The sequence below is a fragment of the Macaca thibetana genome, chromosome 11 (assembly GCF_024542745.1).
Source record: "Macaca thibetana thibetana isolate TM-01 chromosome 11, ASM2454274v1, whole genome shotgun sequence".
NCBI classification, from domain to species: domain Eukaryota; kingdom Metazoa; phylum Chordata; class Mammalia; order Primates; family Cercopithecidae; genus Macaca; species Macaca thibetana.
The window spans coordinates 51,693,019-51,716,739 of NC_065588.1; the positions used below are offsets into that span (position 1 = coordinate 51,693,019).

The following is a 23,721-nucleotide window of genomic DNA, read 5'->3' on the forward strand; positions in this document are numbered from 1 at the left end:
AAGTAAAACACAGTTGGTAAGCATATTTTTCTTATTTATTAAATCTATCAAGTAACACACTCAATATTAAATGGCTAGTGACCAGCAAGGCAAGTACCAGACATAGATTTGTTTTTGTTATGGTTAACACATATTGTTATAATTCAGTATAACTTGGTTGGCTGATTTTTCTTTTGGTTTATTATAGGCCTTATATGTTTTCTAACCCAGCAGATGTGATAAAATGTAACCTTGAACTCACTAAATCATTGTTTCTTGTTTTCCTTTATAGACCTGGTAGCAGTCAACAATAAGCAATGAGAAATTACACATCTGTGAAACAGTTCATTCTTCTGGGATTCACAGATGACCCAAAGCTAAATGTTTTGATTTTTATATTTCTATTTTTTACATATATACTGAGTATAACTGGGAACCTGACAATTATTACCCTCACTTTGATAGATGTGCACCTAAAAACGCCCATGTACTTTTTCCTTAGGAATTTCTCTTTTCTAGAAATCTCATTCACAACAGTTTGTATTCCTAGGCTTCTGGTCAGCATCATAACAGGGGATATGACCATTTCTTATAATTCTTGCATGGCCCAGGTGTTTTTCTTTATACTCCTCGGTTCAACAGAATTTTTCCTTTTGACTGCTATGTCCTATGATCGTTATGTTGCTATCTGTAAGCCACTGCACTACACAACAATAATGAACAGCAGAGTCTGCATCCAGCTTGTAATTAGCTCTTGGCTAGCTGGATTTCTCATTATCTTTCCACCTGTGATCATGGGGCTTCAACTGGATTTCTGTGACTCCAACATCATTGATCACTTTACCTGTGATTCCTCTCCTATGCTACTGATCTCCTGCACAGACACAGCCTTTCTAGAGTTCATGGGATTTTTCCTGGCCATATTCACTCTCATGGTAACCTTAACATTAGTGACTCTTTCCTATGTATTCATCCTTAAGACAATTCTGAGACTTCCTTCTGCTGAACAAAGGAAAAAGTCCTTTTCCACTTGTTCTTCACACATGATTGTTGTCTCCGTTTCTTATGGAAGCTGCATTTTCATGTATGTCAAAACGTCAGCAAAAGAAGGAGTGGCTTTGACCAAGGGTGTAGCGGTGCTCAATACCTCTGTTGCCCCAGTGTTAAATCCTTTTATTTACTCCCTAAGGAACCAGCAGGTAAAACAGTCCTTTCAGAACTTGATCAAAAAATGTTTTTCAAATAAATTTTAGTCACAAAGAAATGTATAGCCTGAACTTGAAATGGAAACTTATCTGTAACATAATACTGACATTGTTCTATATCTCCATCCAGTACCATTAATATATTCAACTATTTTTCCTTCAGGATTTTTTCTTCTATCCCATTTTGACCTCACTTGGCTTGATAACCCATTTATATTTACATGCTGTGAACATTTAGGTGTTGTGTTTTCTTGTTTGTTTGTTTGTTTGTTTTTTGAGATGGAGTCTCACGCTGTTGCCCGGGCTGGAGTGCAATGGTGCGAACTCGGCTCACTGCAACCTCTGCCTCTTGGGTTCAACTGATTGTCCTGCCTCAGCCTTCTGAGTAGCTGGGATTACAGGCACCTGCCACCACGCCCAGCTAATTTTTTGTAGTTTAGTAGAGATATGGTTTCACTATGTTGGCCAAGCTGCAGAATTTAGTTTTAAACAATCATTGAAAGACTTTCCCTTTGATCACCAAGAAAAAAACTTAAAAAAAAAAATTACCATCAAGCTAATCTGAAAAATTATTTATCCCAGTGCATTAGCACACTGTACCGAAATAAGTTCTTCTGTGAGGTGAAGTCTCCTACCTCTAGTATATTTATATTTCTCCTTTAATCTCATTTGGTTTTTGCATTATAAATGTTTACATATGCTATTTGGTACATTGGCATTCTATGTCCTCAGTGTGAATTCCATTCTTTAATATTATAAAATATCTTGCTCGATGTCTTTTCTTGGCTCAAATGCCAAAAGTACTTCAAAACCGGTTCTGATATTTCTGTTAGGCCCCAGTACTCTTACCACAAAGCACCCTTAATGAACTACACTGATGATAGCCCATTTCTTTCTGTTAATTTACTCATGCTGGGTCAGGAGTTTACCTGCAGCTCCTTTGAAAAGAATCTGGCTTGCCTTTCTCTCTTTTGATTTTACTAGCCCTTTAAACCCCTGTGCTTTCTATCTCCCAAGTGGTTCTTAAAATTTCTAGTATACTAATGACGCTCTCGACTGTATTTATATGGTTGCATTCTTTTTAAAACATTTTGATATTTTTATGGACAATGCAGAGTATGGGATTAAGTATGTTTACACTGTCTGCACCTTGATATAAACTTTTCCTATAAGAGGTTCTTAATGATAGTTATACACTTGTAAGAATAAAAATGTGTTTAGTATTTATCAATTTGCTTTTTTCCTATCTTCTTCCACAAACAATGCATGAACACATGAAATCATTTAATTTACTATCAGATCACTTTTCCTTAATATGTATTCAAATTCCTAGTTCTTGGGTTCTCTTTTCTCCCCCGTTTAAAAAATGAGTTATTCAAACAAGTGTTTGTAGAAACAAGGTTATATGTAATCAAAAGCAGATGAACGAAGACTAACACATTCGATCTGAGAGAGAGTATGAATGTCTAAATGTCTAAAAGAGCCATATGATATTTGCATCTGTGTATCTGAGCAAAATGATTTACTACATCTGCTTATACGAAGTGTTTTGTTAAATTGGTAATAAGTTCAGTTAGAATTGATAAGAATACTGGACTCCTTTAGGCATCATAGAGCTAAATATTCCAGCTAATCAAAAATTACATTTTTATTTCTCATTGCTTTACAAAGCTTTTTATTTTTCTGGTAGTTGCTTAGCATATTCTACGCAAATCTGAATTTGCTTTGCATCTATTGATGTGGATATGGCTCAAGCAATGTGATGCTCAATAAAGGCCAGATCCTTCAGTGCATGTGGGCAGAGAGAAAGGATATGCTGTGTAATGTTTAACAACCAGTCCTCCAAAAAATAAAAACCTGACATAATTATAAATTTTAGTGCCAATTCTATATACCAATTGATTTTCATGCAATATTTTATTGACTTTTACCAAACTTGTGTTCATAAGCAATTTATTTTTGCAATTCAACCGCAGTTTGACAAATGGAATTGTATTTCAATCTGTGAACTCTTTTTCTATAAATTTACTGTCATTAAATCTGAGAATTAATGAGTTTTGAATTATATTAATTTTAAATGTAATTTATTTAATTACTAGTTTTTATAATTTATATTAGAATTATGTATGACTTTTTAAAATAACTGCCTGCCAAAAGTCCTAAAAACTAAATGTAATGGGATCTTTAGGGTGTCACTTTTCTGGCTGGAAACCTCTGTGGCTAGTGGCACCTTTGCCTGAGTTCTTGCCGTGAGTCCAGGAGAATGAGGTAGGCATACAAGTGGAGGGTGAGCAAGATGAAGAGAAGCTTTATTGAGTGATAGGACAGCTCAGAGGAGACCAGCAGGGGGCAGCTCCTCTCTGTAGGCAGGTTGTCTCATCCAGAGTTCAGCTCTCAGCAGAGAGGAGGCCCTGAATTGGGAGGCTCCTCTCTGCCGTCAGGTAGTCTAGTGCTCTCTGCAGCTCTCAGCAGAGTGGGTAGCTCCTCCCTTCAGCTGGTCCTCTAGTCATCTCCAGCTATCAGCAGAGAGGGTAGCTCCTCACTTCAACCAGTCCTCTGGCCACCCTCTCCATCCTCTGCCCCATTCTGGCTGAGCCCGGGGCTTTTATGGACCCCAGAGGAGAGGAAGTACATGCAGATTGGTCCATGGGCAGCCATCAGCAGCAGAAGAGGCACGACAAGTTCCCACTCCAGTCTGCCGTCTACAGGACTGACAGCCCTGTGCCCAGTCTTCAGGCCATCCCTGGCCTGAAGGTGGGGCCTTACAGGGGCACCACCCCCTTCCTCCCAGTAGCCTGTCTGCCTACAGTAGCTATCCATGGCACCCAGACTGCTGGCACCAAGGGGCACCTGCAAGCCAGCACCCAGACGCCCCCACCACCCCTCAGCTTCTCCTCCTGTGCTACTCTGCACCCAAAGTCCAGAGGGGGCCCAGTCCACTGGGGGCTGGCATGTCAGCAGTGCCCCCAGCATGAGCATACCCGGCCAGACTGTGACAGCGCCTGGGTCAGCCCCAGCACCACTCCGAGATCTGAGCGGGCATTAGGAGCGGGGAGAGGACAGGCAGCAGGAGCAGGCACCTCCGAGCCTGCAAAGGCAAAGAGAGCCTTCCCAGGCCACCCAAGAGTGCAGGGATTGCTGGGCGTGCAGCCCAGGTTTGGACGGCTACAGCCGCTCTGAGGGACCGGGCTCCTGCCTGCTCCGTGGAGCCAGAGTCCCAGGTCTACAACCCTGGTTTAGGCGGGCACCCGGGAAGCTCCTGCCCCAACTCGGAATGGGCGGGGCTGTCACTTGTCCTGGACTCCCGCCGGCTCCACTGAGCGTGCAGCCCGCTGTGGCTCCTCCCTGCTGCAGCTGGCTTGAGGACAGCAGCTGCTGCCATCACAAACACTGTGGCATCATCCTTTATACTCAAAATTCAGAATAGAAAGGGTTATATTAGGTCATCGACTAAAAAGTGTACCCACCCTACACCTCAATTTATTTTTTGTTCACTATGCACATTAAACCAATTTTCCAATCTTTCTTTATATCATGCTACTAAATGTACACTTTAAAGTAGTATTTTGATCTGCAAGTAACCATCTTCCTATAATAAATAATATTATAACAACCTCTTTATTAAAGCATACTTACAATGTTTTCTCAAGTTCTTGGCTTTAATCATGGCTAATTAAATATTATATACTTCAAACTTAAAGTAGCTGTTATACTTTAACAATTTTTTCTTCATATGCCATCTGTATTATTTAATTATATACCTTTAATAGTTTTGTTGTAACTTTATTTTACAAACATTAAACATCTTAAAATCTTTAAGAAGTATCTAACATCTTATGACCATTAAATAATCTTAGTTCTGATTTAATTTAAAATACTTATAAGTTTGATGGAGTTCTTGGATTAAATATCAACTAAATATGTCTCAAAATAACTAGTGTAAAAGGGATATTATAAATGTCTTTTTATATCAAAGCAGAGGATAGTGAATTGACATCTGTGGGAAAATTGTTGACTGGAAATAGGAAGAAGGGATTATGAGATTTAACAAATAATGTAGCCTTCTAACGGTATTCCAGAAGGTGTAAAAACTATGCAAGCAGCTAACTTTATCATGACTGCGTTCTATTACCCAAGAATGAGCTCAATACGTAATAAATATGTTAAAAGTTATCTAATAAATAAGCAGTAATTTTTATTATAATCATATTTTCTACATTTTCAATCAGTGGGAAAACATAAAACCTTAAAGACAATCTTGACATTTGATTCAGTGTAGTGAGAACCTTGGCCTAAGTCTAGAACATCACAATGAATTTTTGACATTTTCCTTAAGATTAAAGATAGACCTACTTGTTCACAGCATAGTCTGTGTCATCTAGAGGCTGCCAATATCTAGTACTCCACTATTAAGTTTCTTCTCATTGTAAAGTTATAAGATATTTATGAATCTGTAAATCTTCCTATATCTTCTGCTTTGTTTTTAGGCCACTATTACCTAAGTATTCTATTCTAAAATGTGTGTTAATTCAGACTATTGTTTAGCTCCCAGTGTCTTGAGAACACTAATCAGGACCTTTTGTTTATTCATTTAATAAATCCTGAGGTAGTAATATTATTCAAGCCAGCCATTATTCTGTTTCCTCCATTCAGAGGAATATTAATAGGAACATAAATAGAATATGCTAGCCATTATTGTTTTCTCCATTTAGAGGAATAGTAAAAGGAATATTAATAGAATAAGCAAGCCATTATTCTGTTTCCTCCATTTAGAGGAAACAGAGCTTAAATAATAAGCTTTGCAGGCTATCCTCCATGTAGAGGAAACAGAATAATGGCCAGCTTGAATAATAATATTACCACACCCAAAATATGATCTTGCGTATCAGGCTTGGGGAGATGTTACCTTCACCTCTACTTCAACTATAATTTATTTCATTTTAAATGCCAGGATAATACTTCCTTCAGTAGAAATAGGTAGAGTATCCAATGACTTCAGACCCTTAGAGAAATTTGATTGGATGTGCAGAAATGGGTGCCCTTCTTGTGAACATAGTAGAGGTACTCCTGGGATTTTACCTGTTCACATACCCTTCTTGTGAACATAGTAGAGGTACTGCTGGGATTTTTATTTTCTGTCCATATATTGAATATTTGGTTACAAATGCAAGGAAATGCAAGGAAGAAGAAACAGAACAATACGCAGAGGTTTTTTGAAAAATCCTGAAGCTTTAAGTAAATTTAAAAAGCAACTAGAAATGACATTTTAACTAATCCAGTCATGTTTACCTTAAAAGTATGTATATTCTTAATTGTTATTTCAGGAATATAATTTTTCTGCTTAATAGTATATGCTTATGCTTTATACAAGTAATCTCAATTATGTACAATATTAAGTATTAGTGAGTTTAAACCACACAATTATGACATTTCATAATATCAAAATATATAAATAGCAGGAAAATTTAAAAACCATTACATTCCTATAGTTTTAAGCAACAAGTTTCAAGTTTCTTCTTTATAGCATGGGTTGCAACTCATGGTACTGAATGACATTTTGTGTTCTTGTGGAGATATCCTATACAGTTGTTTGTAATATAATCAATATCAGAAAAAATATAATTATTTTTACACAAGATTCAAAACAATTTGATGCATTTTTAGCACAGTAGATATACCTTATGTATTTAGTTTTACACGGTGTGAATTTTACATGTGGTGAAAGTCAGTACCCATAATATAAAGGCAAGAGACTAAAAGAAACTGCAACTCTGGGTTCACAAAGAACATAGATAATAGGAAAGGGCAAATATCTCCCTCTTAGGAATCTTGTAGGTAAAAATCGGTGACAAATATATTCACATAATAAATTATCTAATCCTGAGAAAATATTCCGTTTGAAAGTGCTAAAGTCTCTGAAGAATACCAGAACCAGATGAAACTTTACAAACTCAGAAAAGCTGTCCGGATCCGGATCTTTAAGTATTTTAAAAAATTATGCTAAGTGGCAGCACATTTAAGCTTTTGTGGAAAATAAACTTGAACAAAGAAGTAACATCATAACATCAAGGATGATATCAGAAGAAAAAAAATGAAAGAAAAACAATCTTGCCTCATCTAAAATGTATCTTGAGTATCAAACTAATTTATCACCACTGGAGAAAAGAACACACAGTAATGTGAATTCATGTTATATTGGTCTAGAAATAGGATTAATAAAACACTTGCAGCTTACTAAAATACAGTTAGAATTAAATAAAATACTACTTTACATAACAAACAGTAGCTTTATGATAGGTAGCTGGTAAATAAAAACATATTCAAGAAGAGTACATTTTACAGTCTTACAGGAGATTATCATAGATGATTAACTAAACTAGAATGTCTTCCATTACAACATTAGAATTAGAGTAAAAACCACTTCCAGATTAAATATCTCTGCAAACCATTATTAGGGACAGACTACTCTACCAGATTAAGGAGTGGGCTGACTTTTTTAACTCTAAACTTTTAAATAGGGGAGGTAAAATACATGCTTATTCAAAAGTTTTAAAAAATTTAAACTATCAAGGGAAAGCAAAATAAAATATCAAAAAGTATTGAAATGAATATCGAAGTATTGAAAAATGCTGGCAAATGAACTCTCAGAATGTTATTTGAAAAGTTTCAATCTAAGAGGCTTAATTTTATTTTCAGGAAGTATGTTGAATATTCAGAAGAGAGATATTTGTATTGTAATATATGAGAATGTAATGAAAGAAATATACAAATAATGAATTAATATGTGAGATAATAAATAATAAAGTTGTTAAAAAATATTGTGGGTCTATGTACCACAAAATCATTTTATCGTAAAAGAAAAGATAACAATGATGCTCTTAAAATGCGTGTTTGTGTGTGTGTGTGTTTAAGTGTCTTTACTGGTGCTATAGCTTTCTTATTTCTTCATTTATTTTGTAGCTAAAATAAAGAGTAACATAATAAAGAAAGAAAGTAATAAGTAATAAGAAATTGCAAGGCAGTAATAGACTTTATTCTTCTTGGATTGACAAGTGACCCACAGTGGCAGGTTGTGCTTTTCATATTTCTTGTTACCTACATCCTAAGTGGGACTGGGAATCTGATCTTTATCACTCTCTCACCCTTTCAGATCCCCATCTGCAGACTCCCATGTATTTCTTCCTTCAGAACTTCTCATTCCTGGAAATATCATTCATGTCTCTCTGCAGTCCCAGATTCCTTGTCACCATCGTGACTGGAGACAGAACCATTTCTATAATGGTTATGTGTCTCAGCTATTTTTTTCATCTTCTTGGCGGTGACCAAATTTTACCTTCTGGCTGCCATGTCCTTTGACTGCTACATGACTTCTAACGAGTTTTCTATAAATGAAGAGATAAATTATTTATATGTTAGTTTTCCTTTATTGCCAAACCTGTGATACTGCCTTCATCTTTTCATTGTCTCTTTCACAGTTTCAACATCTTCCCCCATCCAAGCAAATGACTTTTGGAGGCCTTTGAGAACTGCAAAAAAATGAGTTCAGGCCTACTACCTATAGTTACTGAGTCCCTCAAAATCAATGTGTCATTAATAAAATTAATTATTGGGACTCAGTAGCTGTGAGTCTGACTAGGTATAAGGTAGGCGGATTTGGTATTGCCACCTTGATTTTCAGCCTGGTCTGATTATCTTGATTAATGTAAATGACTGTAGAAAATCTAATTCCTTGGCAAATAGTTTTCATTATTGTTCAAAGAAGAGGCTGTCTTTAACAATCACGTACTTCTTACCTTTCTGCTTTCATGGAATGACTTACATGTTTTTTCAAATTCTAACAATAGCAACAGAAAACTAAAATTATGATTATTTTGTTTACAAATTCCTTACTATAACACACAATTTACAAAGAAAATGAAAAAATGCAAGCCTTTTTGTAAGACTATAATACATATGTATTATATATGATATATACCTTATATGTACACATATGTATATATGTATTATATGATATATACATTCTATTTACATATGTACATATACGTATATATCATTATATGTATATGTACACATATGTATATATGTATATAGAATGTATATATCATATATAATTAATAGTTATAGATATCTATAGATAGATATAGACACTAATAGATATCAGGCAAATAACAGAGTTAGGAAAATTCTATCCTCTTAGTCAAAATTTATCTGATGAAGTTCATTATAATCGTTAATAAGTGGAAATAAATGAAAATTAGTATAAATCTTTCCAGAGCAAAACTTTTGCTTGCTAAAATCTGCTATTGAAGCCTTCTGTGGATTTCTCCCCATCCCTGGACAGGCCCTGGTGTGTGATGTTCCCTCCCTGTGTCCATGTGTTCTCATTACAATGCAGTATTTTAAGAACATTTTGTGTTAGCCCTCTTGCATCAGCAAGCCACACCAGGAAAGCAGGTTTCTGTCCCCATGGCTGCCACTTTGCTGGGAAATGGGGGATATTAGGTAAGTAAATGCAACACCACAATGTTTTCTTACCAAAATGTAGCTACCTTTTTCTTCGTTAAGCACTCCTCTTGTTGCTTTGTTTTTTATTAGATTCCAGAGTTCCAAAAAATTAACTTCTCTCAGTTTTGCCAGCTTAATGTCTTCTTCAGTGGAGAGACTGATTATTTAACTTCCCAATCTGTTATTTTCTGTCACCCAAAGCAAAACTTTTTAATTTTCATGATGGCCAATTCAGCCTTTTTTTCTTTTTTGAATTGTTCATGAAGCAGTGACCTTTAAATAATGGACAAAAATACTCTTTCCAAGTGTATGTTTTTCACAGATTTGTTCTGTATGTTTTCTTTAAAGTGAGCTTTTTTAAAAAGAAACAAGAAAATAAATGAGAAGAAAGCAAAACATAACATTTAGTTGAATATTTACACTGAGTGAATACACTGCTCAAAGGTCAGGTATTATGTGGCTAATAATGGTATAAGAATTAGACAGCTTCTCCAGGTAGACTCGGGCTATTCGGTTTCATCTAGTGTTAACCACTGTCTAATAATCTGAGAGTGTTGCTTACCATAATTATGACTTACATACCCATACGTATTTCCTATTATTCAAGGTAACATGAACTGTTTTAGCTTTAATTATCATGGTAGAGCACGGACCTTACGATCTGGCATTCCCACATCGCCATTAAATGAAGCCTAGAATGCATTATGCTAATGACCTAACTAAAGTAAACTATAAAATGCTAAATCTTGGGTCACACATTTTATCTATTCTCTCTAAATTCACAAATGCTAAGCATTTAAGAAATCTGTAACATTTCACTAAGTCACTCAAATAAAAATGCTTGGTTTTCTCCATAGAGAAAATTATTTCTTTATCTTTACTTGTGCTATAGAATCTTCAGATTGGGATTTTGTTTAAGCCCCAGTTGCTGTACATTCCAACCTCCTAATTCATATTTTCTCATAGATATCTACTACAGAGCCAACGTGAATCTCTTTTCAGTTGAAAAAATATCAGAATGATAATTTTAAAAACCAGTCAAGAGATCATTATTTTGTCAGTCTTTCCCTTTATGTCTTGCAAAGTTTAACATTATATGCAAAATTCTATATTCTTCCAATATTTAATGTCTCCCAAGAGAACCCAATTAAAATGTTGCCAAAATTAATAGCGTTGTGGATACACTAGTTTTTCTGTCTCCAGGGAGGGTCTTATTATATTTCCCTCAAAAACAACCTCCACTCTAACACTGTATCCAAAAACACACAAAATGTGCCTTTCTATTTCTTTTAGAGAAAAAAGCTTTTTGGAAAGCTTGTATCACTGAGCAATGTCAGAGAAAATATGAAACAGTTGACATTTAAATGCAAAAAAAAATTTTTCAAAATATGCCAACTGCATTTTCTCATCCTCACCGAGAGTGGCTTTTAGGTTGAGAAACAGATGGTTTACAACAAGGGGGCATCTGGAAAAAATCTTCAAAAATTTAATAATTGAACAGCTGTACAAAAATGAATTAGTTTGATAAAAGGTGTAAAACTGACCCTTTTCTAGCTAAAACATTATGTTTCTCTTATTTAAACCATGACTTGAATCTATCAAGGACTAACATAAGAGAGTGTATTTCTTCCTTTTTCATGTTGTTAATTCATCTTCCTAAATCGCAGAACTCTTGACAGCTACTCTTTTTGAAATGTACCATGAAGGCATTTTGTCAATTCTTTTTTTTTTTTAGTTTTTATTATCAATGCTTGTATTGTTTTGTCTCTCCAAGTCTTTTTGTTTTTTGGTATGCATTACATTTATTTAAACTTACTGAAATTAACACCATCATCATTACTTCCTTTTCTGAGATCTTAGTTATTTAGCATGGATGTTTTCTTAATCCTGAGGAGTCACATCCTGTGTCTGTTTGCATGTTATCTGGTATACCTGCTCTAATCAAAGACGATGAAAACAATGTCCCAGAACAATCTTAGCAGAGAAATTGAGAAATCGCCTGAGCATCTTTTATCATGTTAACATGTGGCCAGCCAGGTAGCTAGCTGCTTAATCAAGGGCATCACTAGCATCCTAGCCCCTCTGTTTGAAGGAGCTCCTTACATTTTGTACAGGGAATCACAGGGTCCCCACAGCATGATTTTCAACTGGTCACCAGATATCCTTGAAGCATCAAAGATGCCCATTTGAATTTGAAGTTTAAAGACAATCCCATCAAGAGCATGAAAATAACTTTGTGTTGTATGACAGAAAAGTATGTCACAATATTCAACAGCCAAGTACCTATCCAGGAACCTTTGACACCACATTTTACATCAAATTGTCTATAAAAATGAGACTGATGTCATAAGAGAACAAAACCTCACGGATGTAGTTTAAACTTCAACATAGATCTCCGAGTCTTTTTAAATTCGTCACAGCTTAGTTCAGAAGCATACAAATACCTGCTTAACGAAGGAGTTAGACATCATTTTCTTAGATAAACCTCAGCTGGTATGACTTATTGCAGGGATGCAAGACCCAGGATGCATGACCGCATTTCAATATCATCTTTACCCTTCCTAATACCTCACACTTTGACTTTGTTCATTAAATCAGATTATTCTCATGGTTCACTCCAAATTGGTCAAGATGATTTATCTATTCCTAGTACTGGTAGCAGCAGATCATGCTGAGCAATTCATATTTGGGATGTTGATTATGTACTTCACTGAAATTCCTATTTTGTTGGCATAGACCGCTACAGGTACCTATATCAATCAAAATGTACTAATTCAGAATAACTGATGCATGCATGCAGAGTTTGGTCCATAGAACTAAAACAAACACTGCATTGATTGACTATATTTAAAAAGTCCAATTGGGACTTTTATACTGTGATCTTCTTCATTAATAAAGGTCGGCATTGTGTTTATGTCAACTTCAATCAGAAAGGAGCTAAGAGGATCAGTTTTGCCTAAAGCAAGAGGAGATGGAGTTCAATTAATTTCCCATAAATATAGTATTTTCTGTGTTTTTTTGTTTGTTTGTTTTTGCTATGAAAAGAAATCAAGGCTCATTTTTTAAATTGAATTACAACTCAAAATATTTTCTTTTTTTTTTTTTTTTTTTTTTTTTTCTTTAAGACGGCTCTATCACCCAGGCTGGAGTGCAGTGGTGAGATCTCGGCTCACTGTAAACTCTGCCTCTTGGGTTCATGCCATTCTCCTGCCTGAGCCTCCCGAGTAGCTGGGATTACAGGCACACACCACCACGCCTGGCTAATTTTTCTGTGTGTGTGTGTGTGTGTTTTTTTTCCAGTAGAGACGGGGTTTCACTGTGTTGGTCAGGCTGGTCTCGAACTCCTGACCTCGTGATCCACCCACCTCAGCCTCCCAAAATGCTGGGATTACAGGCGTGAGCCACCACGCCCAGCCAAAAGTCTGTTTTCTAAAGACAATATTAACATTTGTGTTTTATGGCCTTTAAGTTTTCAAAATTACTATGTATTTTGATAACTTGTTCAATATTCCACAAACAGAACAAAGCAAGCAAAATATTTATTATTTCCTATTTTATAACTATAAAAAACCTTTCTGTACATTAAGTAATCAAAACTATACAGCAGAGAATTATCAAAGATAAAATTTAAATGTTTTTTAAAGTAATAAAACACAAATTAATATTTTCACTACTAAATAAATTCTGACATGAACTTGTATTCTAATGGATATTCTGCCACTTCTTGTTGAATGGGTCTATTAAAGTTCTTGACGCTGAGTAAGAGCAATCCTAGTGTATCTGAAATCAAATCATGTATTGACATTCACTCTTCTTTTTATCTACAGACCTATCAGAATTCAGAACTAAGCCATGCCAAATATGGCATCAATTAGAGAATTCATTCTTCTGGGACTTACAGATGACCCAGAGTTACAAGTTGCGATATTCTTCTTTCTGTTGATCACACACTTATTGAGTGTAAGTGAAAACATGGCCATCATTATGTTTACACTGTCACGCTGTCAAATATTCATTTGAAAACTCCCAGGTACTTCTTCCTCAGGAATTTCTTTCTTAGAAATTTCATTTACAACAGTCTGCATTCCTAGATTTCTGATCAACATTGCAACAGGAGACACAACCATTTCCTATAATGCTTGCATGGCCCAGTATTTTTTTAAATTCTTCTGGGATCAACAGAACTTTTTCTTCTGGCTGTCATGTCTTATGATTGCTATGTGGCTATCTGCAAACCTCTACATTACACAACCATCATGAGTAACAAAGTCTGTAATTGGCTCGTAATCAGCTGCTGGCTGGCTGGTTTTCTCATTATTTTTCCCTCAGTAATTATGGGCCTCCAACTGGATTTTTGTGACTCCAACACTATTGACCATTTCATCTGTGACTCTTCCCCTATGCTGCTGATTGCTTGCACAGACACACAGTTTCTAGAGCTTCTGGCATTTTGGTTAGCAGTATTCACACTCATTGTAACTCTGGCCTTGGTGTTTCTCTCCTACACACTCATCCTTAAAACAATTTTGAAGATCCCCTCTGCCCAGCAAAGGAAAAGGGTTTTTTCAACTTGTTCCTCCCATTCGATTGCGGTTTCTATTTCTTATGGGCATTTTTATGTATGTAAAAACGTCTGCAAAAGAAGGTGTGGTTTTGAGCAAAGGTGTAGCAGTACTTAATACCTCTATTGCTCCCATGCTGAATCCCTTTATTTACACCTTAAGAAACCAGCGGGTAAAACAGGCCCTTAGGGAATTCACCAAAAAAATATTATCATTGAACAAGCAACAATCATAACTAAATCTGTGGCTGAAACCACAAATAAACCAATAAAAACACAAATCATCTTTCTACATAATAGATATATGCAAAGGAACATGCATACAAAGATTCACATCATTGTAGAGCTTACCTCTAGTGATAAAACACACATATGAAACAATCAATATAATAGAAATTTAAGGGACAAATGCTATTTTAAAAAAGTAGAAGAAATGTAGTATAGAAAGTAATATGGTGGGTAGAATTCAAATTAAATAGCTTGGTCAAAGATTTCATGGTCATCTTAAAGCTTCTTTTATTTTTTTTCCCTATATTCAAGCACATTTTTCTGTATTCTTAATTTTTTCCTTTTTTTCTGTAATTTTTCCACCTTATATCTATTTTATATATATCAAGCATATCAAGATTGTGAGGTGTGACTATTAAATAAATATTGGTCTTTGCTTTAAAAAGATATATAGCAAGCTCTAAATAGCCTATTCCAATCCTACCTGAAAATAAATCATTTTATAAAAAATTAGCAGCAACCCACAATTAATGAATGGATTAGCATCTAATTTCAACATTGAGAAAATTTGTAGTCACTTATTCTATTGAACCCTATATTCAGAATCTGTACATGGAAAAACAGCTGAGAAACAATAATCTTCTGTGAAAATGGGCTATTTCAAGCTATCCAAGTTTCGCCAACTCTGCTTCATCAGGAATATTTATCTGTGTCTTTCCAGATTACACATGTTCTGTTAAGCAAAAAAGGAAGTGTGAGAGACTGGAGTTGTTGGGGAGAATAATCTCCAATAAAGTGCTGCAAGCAGAGATATTAGAAATGACTGCTTTTACACTAAATGCAGTGACTTTACATTTTGTGATATATTATCATAATATCAAATTCACCATCAAATAGATGAAGGTAGGAGGTCATAAAAATGCAATCCATGAAGTCACTGAAAATTAATGCAAGTTTGATACATACCTCTTTAGCATGCACATAATGATCAGAGAACATAATTTTATTGATAACCAAATAAATAAGAACAGTTCAAAGACAAATCATACACCTATGCAGTTTCCAAATAGTCACCATAAATAGTGCACACAATTTAATTCATAGGAATAAAAATATTTTAAATAAATATGAAATTCAGAGCCTTGAAAATTAAAAATTTAATTTGAGGAAAATCAAATACATACATATTTAATTTTATAAATTATTATAAAATAGTAAGATTGATACATAAACTAATTACTTATAAATTCTAATCTTATATAAGATCTGAGACTAGACCTTAAAATTTGTGTTATAATATTCTTAATACTAATAAAGCCATAAAATTGTGTAATTATGTGATACTAAGGTAATAATTATACTATGTGCAATTACATAAAAACATTACTTTTAAGGAAAAGTGTTAACTAGGAAATATTTATAAAGCAGCAAATAAACTGAATATGCATTTTAACTATGAAAGAAATTACCAAAAGATACAAAATTCTAAGAGCCATGCCTCTGAAACATTTCCAAGATTTTAATATTATTTTATTCTAAATTTTCGAAGCCTAAAATATTCATTTAAAGTATATATTCTTGTAAATAGCTGTAGACTATAAAATGGTTGAAAAAAAGATTCACTTAGTAATATACAAAATATCCATAACATATATGCATGTTCCCTGTATAAAATACTGCTATAATGGATCAATACTATAAAAAAGATACTAGTATAAGATAAGAAACATAAGGAAACCTGATTAGGAAAATTTGGGATAGAATGTATCACTTTATCTTTTAAATAGGCCCAATGAAAAAAAAATTTATCAGATCTTAAATTATACTACTATTTACCCATAAACCATCAACAACATTTTTTAAATCTCTTAGTTGATACAGATATGAAAATAATTATGTTAAAGCCATAAGGAAAACACATAGTAAATGAGCAATTTTTACTCATTTATTGTTTTTTACTCAAGATTATTGTTTCTTAGCTGTTTTAAACTTTTACTCAAAGGTGAAACTAGTATCATTTGTATTCACGAAAACAATATAATAATGCACACCCCCCACTTTGTATTATAGAGATGTTTGTCCTAGATGCATTTAACCAATGCTAAAACATACAAAGCAGAAGCAAAATTCATAATATTCAAAATGGGAAGACAGATATAACATTTTTTCAGATTTTTTTTACAAATTTTCCCAGAAAAGTTTTAAAATTACTAGAAACTAATCAGAAAAATTTGAAGAAGTAAAAAATAAATGGAAAGATATCATGTGTTCATGGTTTCAAAAAATTAATATAGTTAAAATGTCTATACTATGCAAGTGAATGACAAATTCATTATAATCCCTATCAAAATTCTAATGGCATTTCCATAGAAATAGAAAAAAAAATCCTATAATTAATAAAGAACCACAAAAAACCCCAAATAGCTAAACCAACCATGAGAAAGAAAAAACAAAGCTGGAGGCACCACACTTTATGATTTCAAACTATATCACACAGTCATAACAATCAAAACAGTATGGCACTGGAATATAAAACAGACACAGAGAACAATGTGACAAATTAGAAAGCCCAGAAAATAAATCACATTTAATAAAGTTCCAAGAATAAAAATATGGAAAGGATAGTCTCTTTGATAAATGGTATTGGGGAAATGGAATATCCACATGCAAAAGAGTGAAATTGGACCCTTACCTCATACTATATACAAAACTTAATCCAAAATGGATTAAAGACTTAAATGCAGTACCTAAAATCATAAAACTCCTAGAAGAAAACATAGGGACAAAGTTTCTTGACATTAGTCTTTGCAATGATTTTTTGGATATGACACCCAAAGCTCAGGCAACAAAAACAAAATTAAACAAGTGGGACTACACCAAACTAAAAAGTTTCTGTAGTAGAATGAAACAATCAACAAAATAAAAAGAAAACCTATGAGCTGGGAAAAAAAAAAAAACAATTCTGTTAAAAGGTTAACAATCCAAAATATTTAAGTAACAAATATAACTCAATAGAAAAAAAAACCAATTTTAAAAAAGGGCAAAAAACCTAAATAAACATCTTTTTTCCAGAGAAGACATACAAATGGTCAAAAGGCATATGAAAACATTCTCAACGTCACTAATCATCAGGGAAATGCAAATAAAAATCACAATAAGATATCACCTCACACCTGTTAGAATGGGTATCCTCAAAAAGATAAGACATTAAGTGTTGAGTAAGGGGCTAGAGAAAAGGGAACAGCCATATGTAAATTGGTACAGTCACATGGAAAACAGTTTGTAGGTTTCTCAAAATATTAAAAATAGAATTACCACACAGTTCATCAATCCCATTTATGAGTATATATTCATAGGAAATGAAATCAGCATTGAAGAGATATCTATATGCCCATATTCATTGCAGCATTGTTCACCAAGGCAAGATATGAAGATAATAATCTAAGTGACAAGTGACAGATGAATAGATAAAGAAAATGTAATATATATATATGCATACATATACGTTTACACACACAACACACACACATGCATAAAGGAATATTATTCAGTCGTAAAGAAGAAATCCCTGCCATTCGTGAAAGCATGGATGAAATTATGTTCACAATGCTTTGTCTGAATTCAATAGGTCATGAAATGATGTGTTTTCATTTTTATTTGTGATTTCTCCTTTGACCCGTTGGTTGTTTAAGAGTATGCTGTTTAATTTCTATATATTTGCAAATTTTTCAGTTTTTTTCCTCATATGGATTTCAAGTATTATTCCATAGTGATTAGAAAAGATGTTTTGCACAAGTTTGATATTTTCATACTTACTAATGCTGGTGTCATAAAATGGATTAGGAGTTGTCGCTTCTTTTTCTTCCTTTTTTTGGAAAAGTATGAGAAGGATTGGTTTTAATTCCTTAAAAGTTGCCAGAATTCACAGGTGAAGCCAGCAGGTCTTTGATTCTTTTTTGCTGGGAGGTTTTCAATTACAGAGTCAATCTCCTTACTAGTTACAGGTCTGTTCAGATTTTCTATTTCTTCATTGATTCAGTCTTGGTGGCTTGTATCTTTCTAGGAACTTGTCCATTCATCCAGGTTATTTAATTTGTTTGCACCTACAAATTTATATCTTAGCATTGCTTACACTATATTCATAAGCTTTGATATGTTATTGGTTTTTGTTGGTTTTTTGTTGTTTGTTTGTTTGTTTGTTTGTTTTGAGATGGAGTCTCACTCTGTCACCCAGGCTGGAGTGCGGTGGCACAGTCTCGGCTCACTGCAACCTCCACCTCCTGGGTTCAAGCGATTCTCCTGCCTCAGCCTCCCTCATAGCTGGGACTACAGGTGTGCATTACCATGCCTGGTGAATTTTTGTATTTTTAGCAGAGACAGCGTTTTGTCATTTTGGCCAGGTTTGTCACAAACTCCTGACCTCAGGTTAGTTGCCCACCTCAGCCTCCCAAAGTGATATGTTATGTTTTTATACTCATTTTCTCAAAATATTTTCTAATTTCCCTGTGGTTCTTTTTTTGGACTCTTGGTCATTTAAAAATGTGTTGCTTAGTTTCTGTATATTTGTGCAGAAATTTTTTTAGTCATCACTCTGTTACTGATTTTTAATTTTATGTCATTATGGGAAAGCTGAATTATATATATATACTTCTTGGAAAAAAAAAAAAAAAACTACTGAGACTATTTCGTGGCCTTACCTGTGTTCTATCCTGTAGAATATCCTGTGAACTTGAGAAGAATATGTATTCTGATGTTGTTGGGTCAAATATTCTGTATATCTCTGTTCAGTCTAGCTTATTATTTTATTGTTCAAGTCCTCTCTTTCCTTATCTTCTCTCTAGTTGTTATATCCATTATTGAAAGTGGAGAATTGATGTCTACAACTATTATTTTTTGAACTGTGTGTTCTCCCTCTCAATTTTGTAAATCTTTGCTTCATATATATTGAATGCATTATTAAGTGAGTAAATGTTTGTAATTTTTCAATCTTCTTCGAGATGAAAACTTTTACTAATATATAATGCACTTTATCTCTTCTAATATCATTACATTTAAACAGTATTTCATCTAATATTACAGGTAATCCAGTCCCTTTTGGTTACTATTTGAATGGAACATCTTTTCCATACATTCACTTTCAACATATTCATGTCATTGAATCTAAAGAGAGTCTCAGGAAGACAGCACATAGTTGGATCTTTTAAAATCCTTTCTGCAATTATTTCTTTTGATTGGAGAGTTTAATCAGTTTGGAATTTAAAGTAATTATTATAAGAGACATGCTTCTGCTTCTTGCTATTTTGCCATTTGGTGTTTATATCGCCTATAGTTGGCCCTTCATTTCCACCATCACTGTCTTTTTTTGTGCTTAGTTGATTTTTTGTAATGACATATTTTCACATTTTATTCCCTTCTGTGTATATTATATAGACATTTTCTTGGTGTTCATCATAGGAATTATATTTAACACCCTAAAATTACTAGAACCAAATTTAAATTTATTCACATTTAACTTTAATGCCATAAAAGAGTCTGTTTCTATAAATCTCCCTTTCCCCTTTTGGTAATTGATATCACAGATTTCATTGCTGTGCATTGTGTGCCAAATATCATAGAACAATAGTAGTTTTACGCATTTTATTTTAGTTCTTTTATAATTAAAATTGGAGTTATAAAACAAATTAAAATAATAGTAACTTTTATAGTTGTCCGTGTAGTTACCTTTATCAGAGATCTTTATTTCTTCATATGGAGTGCTGTTACTGTCCAGTGTCCTTTCATTTCTACCTGAAGAACTTACTGTAATATTTATTAAAGGTAAGTTCTAGTAGTAACGACCTTCCCTAGCTTTTATCTGGGAAAAATCTTAATGTCTCCCTAATTTTTGAAGAACAGTTGAGCCAGATATAGGATTTAAAATTGCCAATACTTTTTTTCCTTTCAACACTTTGAACATAGTCATGTGTGACTTAATGATGAGGATAGATTCTGGGAAATGTGACATTAGGTTATTTTGCCATTGTGCAAACATTATCAAGTATTTTTACACAAACTTAGATGATATAGCCTACTACATACCTAGGCTATCTATATGATATAGCCTATTGTTCCTAGGCTACAAATCTGTACAGTATGTTACTGTGCTGAACAGTATGTTACTGTACCATGGGCAGTCGTAACACAATGGTGTTTGTATATTTAAACATCTAAAAGGTAGAGCATTGTGCTACAACATTGCTACAATGTTCGCTAGGCAATAGGAATGTCTCAGCTCCATTCTAATCTTATGGGACAATCGTCATTTATGCAGTCTGCCATTTATCAAAATGTTATATGGTCTATGACTGTACATCAACCTACTCCCTATTGCCTTCATGGGTTCTAATAAGAAATGGAGTGGTAGTCTAATTGAGGGTACCTTGTATGTGATGAGACATTTATCTCTTGCTGGTCTCAAGATTTTCTCATTTTTGGCTTTCAATTGTTTTATTAAAAACATGTCTTGATGTGGGTCTCTTAGAGATTATCCAACTTAGAGTTTATATAGCTTCTTGGATTTGTAGGTTCATGACTTAACCTTGGGAAATTTCTAGTCATTATTTTTTTTTAACATTATTTCTTCCCCATCTTTTCCCAGCTCTCCATGTGGGATAAACACAATGCTCCTGTTGACCTGCTTGATTGTGCCTCACAGATTCTTTAGTATCTGTTCACTGACTTCACTCTTTTCCTCGTACTTCCTAATTTCAATTGTTCTACTTTTAGGTTCTCTGATTCGTTTGTCTGCTTGCACAAATTTGCTTTTGATTCCGTCCAAGTTGTTTGTATTTCTGTTGTAATTTATGGCTCCAGAATTTTGATTTGGTTTCTTTTACAATTTCAATTTCTTTGGTTATGTATTTTATTTTGTTCACGTATTGTTTTCTTGTCTTCATCCATGTCTGTCTTCAGTTTTTAGAACATCTTCAGGGGAGTTGTCTAATTAATTTATTTTTTAACATAAGAAAAGTATGCAAATTTTATTTGATGTTAAAATTTTAATTTTTAAATGTGCATAAAGGTCTTAATAGAAAAAAATAAGACTTGAAGCCTATATACCATTATAATAAAAAGAGATAAATTGTGGAGTTGTGACAAAAAATAGAAAAAGGAGTATAGGCTGAGGGCAATAAATTGTGGGAATGTGATTAGGAAATGTATAGGGGAAACTAATGAAAAGACAGGGGTCAATTTAATAAAATTTGTCTTACACATTAATCTCAGTGTTACCTCCCCATCTCTAGTGATAAGAGCGTTCTCCTCTCCTGGTACAGGAAGATCATCTTTCTCAGAGGAAATTTATACCCTGCTTTTAGGTAGAAAGTGGAGGGTCAAAGAGCTATTCCTGCATCTACTATTTTCTCAATTGCCTTTAGCTCAAAATAATCAATATGCTAAAGTGGCATATGTGGGGATAGCATGTTCTGATCCCCTTATAATCTTATTTTGTATTGTTTTTCTTCTTTTTTTGTAAGATAAAATATATTTATTTGGTTCCCTGGCTTTATTATTTCATTTAGATAAATATAGGATTTTAACTTTTAGGTTCAGGGGTACATGTACAGCTTTATTATACAGGTAAATTGAATGTTATGGGGGCCTGGTGTAGATTATTTCATCATCCAGGTAATAAGCATGGTACCTGATAAGTACTTTTTTTTAATCCTCATTCTCCTTCAACCTTCCACCCTCAAGTAGGGTCAGTGGCTGTTGTTTTCTTCTTTGTGTCCATATGTACTCGAAATTTAGCTCACACTTATAAGTGAGATCACACATTATTTGCTTTTCTGTAACCTAAACAATGTAGAGGTCTATGCTACTATGAATAGTGCTTCAATGAACATATGCATGCATGTGTCTTTATGGTAGAATGATTTATATTCCTTTGAATATATATCCAATAATGGGAGCGCTGGGTCTAATGGTAATTCTAAGTTCTTTTAGAAATTGCCAAACTGCTTTCCACAATGCTTGAACTAATTAACATTCCCACCAACCAGGTTTAAGTGTTTCCTTTTCTCCACAGTCCCACCAGCCATCTGTTATTTTCTAACATTTTAATAGTAATCATTCTGACTGGTGTGAGATGATATCTCACTGTGGTATGGAATTGCATTTCTCCAGTGATGTTGAGCATTTTTTCATATGCTTGTTGGCCACATGTATGTCTTCTTTTGGAAAGTATCTGTTCATGTCCTTTGCCCACTTTTTAATGGGGTTGTTTGTTTTTTAGTAGTAACTTTGTTTAAGTTCCTTACAGATGCTGGATATTAGACCTTCGTCAGCTGCTTAGTTTGTGAGAATTTTCTCCCATTCTATAGGCTGTCTGTTAACTCTACTGATAGTTTCTTTTGCTATGCAGAAGTTCAGTGGTTTAATTAGGTCCTATTTGTCAGTTTTTACTTTTGTTGCAATATCTTTTGGCATCTTTGTCATGAAATCTTTGCTAAGTCCTATATCCAGAATGATATTTCCTAGATTTTCCAGGGTTTTTATAGTTTTAGGTGTTATATTTAAGTCTTTACTCTGTCTTGGGTTGATTTTTGTATATGGTATAAGGAAGAGGGCTAGTTTCAATCTTCTACATATGGCTAGCCAGTTATCACAGCACCATTTATTAAATATTGAGTTCTTTTCCCATTGCGTATGTTTGTCGATTATGTTGAATGTGTCAGATGGTTGCAGCTATGCAGGCTTATTTCTGGGCTGTCTATTTTGTTTCATTGGTCTGTGTATCTGTTTTTGTACCAGTACCGTGCTATTTTGGTTACTCTAGCCTTGGAGTATAGTTTGAAGTCAGATAATGGGATGCCTCCAGATTTATTCTTTTTGCTTAGGATTGCCTGGGTTATTCAGACTCTTTTTTGGTTCCATGTGAATTTTAAAATAGATTTGTTGTAATTCTGTGAAGAATGTCATTTGTAGTTTGACAGTAAGAGCATTGAATCTATAAATTGCTTTCAGAAGTGTGGTCATTTAAAAAATATTGATTCTTTCTATCCATTAATATGGAATGGTTTCCCATTTATTTGTGTCATCTCTGATTTCTTTGAGCAGTGGTTTGTAATTCTCATTGTAGAGGTCTTTCACCTCCTTGGTGGGCTATATTCCTAGGTACTTTATTCTTTTTGTGGCTATTTTGAATGGGATTGTGTTTTTATTTTTGCTCTCAGCTTGAATATTATTGGTTTATAGAAATGCTAC

General features: G+C 34.0%; 4 protein-coding genes across 37 annotated transcripts in view; all 4 read left to right on the forward strand.

The window, feature by feature from the left end:
• BLOC1S1 (biogenesis of lysosomal organelles complex 1 subunit 1) overlaps positions 1-23,721 on the forward strand; it is a 1,086,347-nt gene that overhangs the window by 774,363 nt on the left and 288,263 nt on the right. Inside the window, exon 1 of one of the 33 annotated variants that reach the window (XM_050749006.1) lies at positions 3,783-3,786. The exons of the other annotated variants lie outside the window; for them this stretch is intronic. The gene's annotated coding sequence lies outside the window, so the exon portion shown is untranslated. Of the gene's footprint in view, positions 1-3,782; positions 3,787-23,721 lie in introns of those variants that run through there. 33 annotated transcript variants of the gene reach the window in all.
• Positions 1-23,721, forward strand: part of TMT1B (thiol methyltransferase 1B) — a 686,675-nt gene that overhangs the window by 407,628 nt on the left and 255,326 nt on the right. The window lies entirely within an intron of this gene.
• On the forward strand, positions 297-1,232 carry LOC126931607 (olfactory receptor 6C65-like). Its single transcript, XM_050749999.1, has one exon. It carries the CDS (start codon positions 297-299, stop codon positions 1,230-1,232), a length of 936 nt encoding a protein of 311 aa, XP_050605956.1.
• LOC126931608 (olfactory receptor 6C65-like) lies at positions 3,792-14,486 on the forward strand. The gene is given in 6 exon segments (XM_050750000.1): positions 3,792-4,339; positions 8,193-8,316; positions 8,319-8,380; positions 13,745-13,848; positions 13,851-14,298; positions 14,300-14,486. Coding segments are annotated over 6 exon segments (1,473 nt in total).

Bases quoted from the DNA above. Each gene is read 5' to 3' on its own strand.
- LOC126931607 (XM_050749999.1), top strand. From the start codon at position 297: ATGAGAAATTACACATCTGTGAAACAGTTCATTCTTCTGGGATTCACA.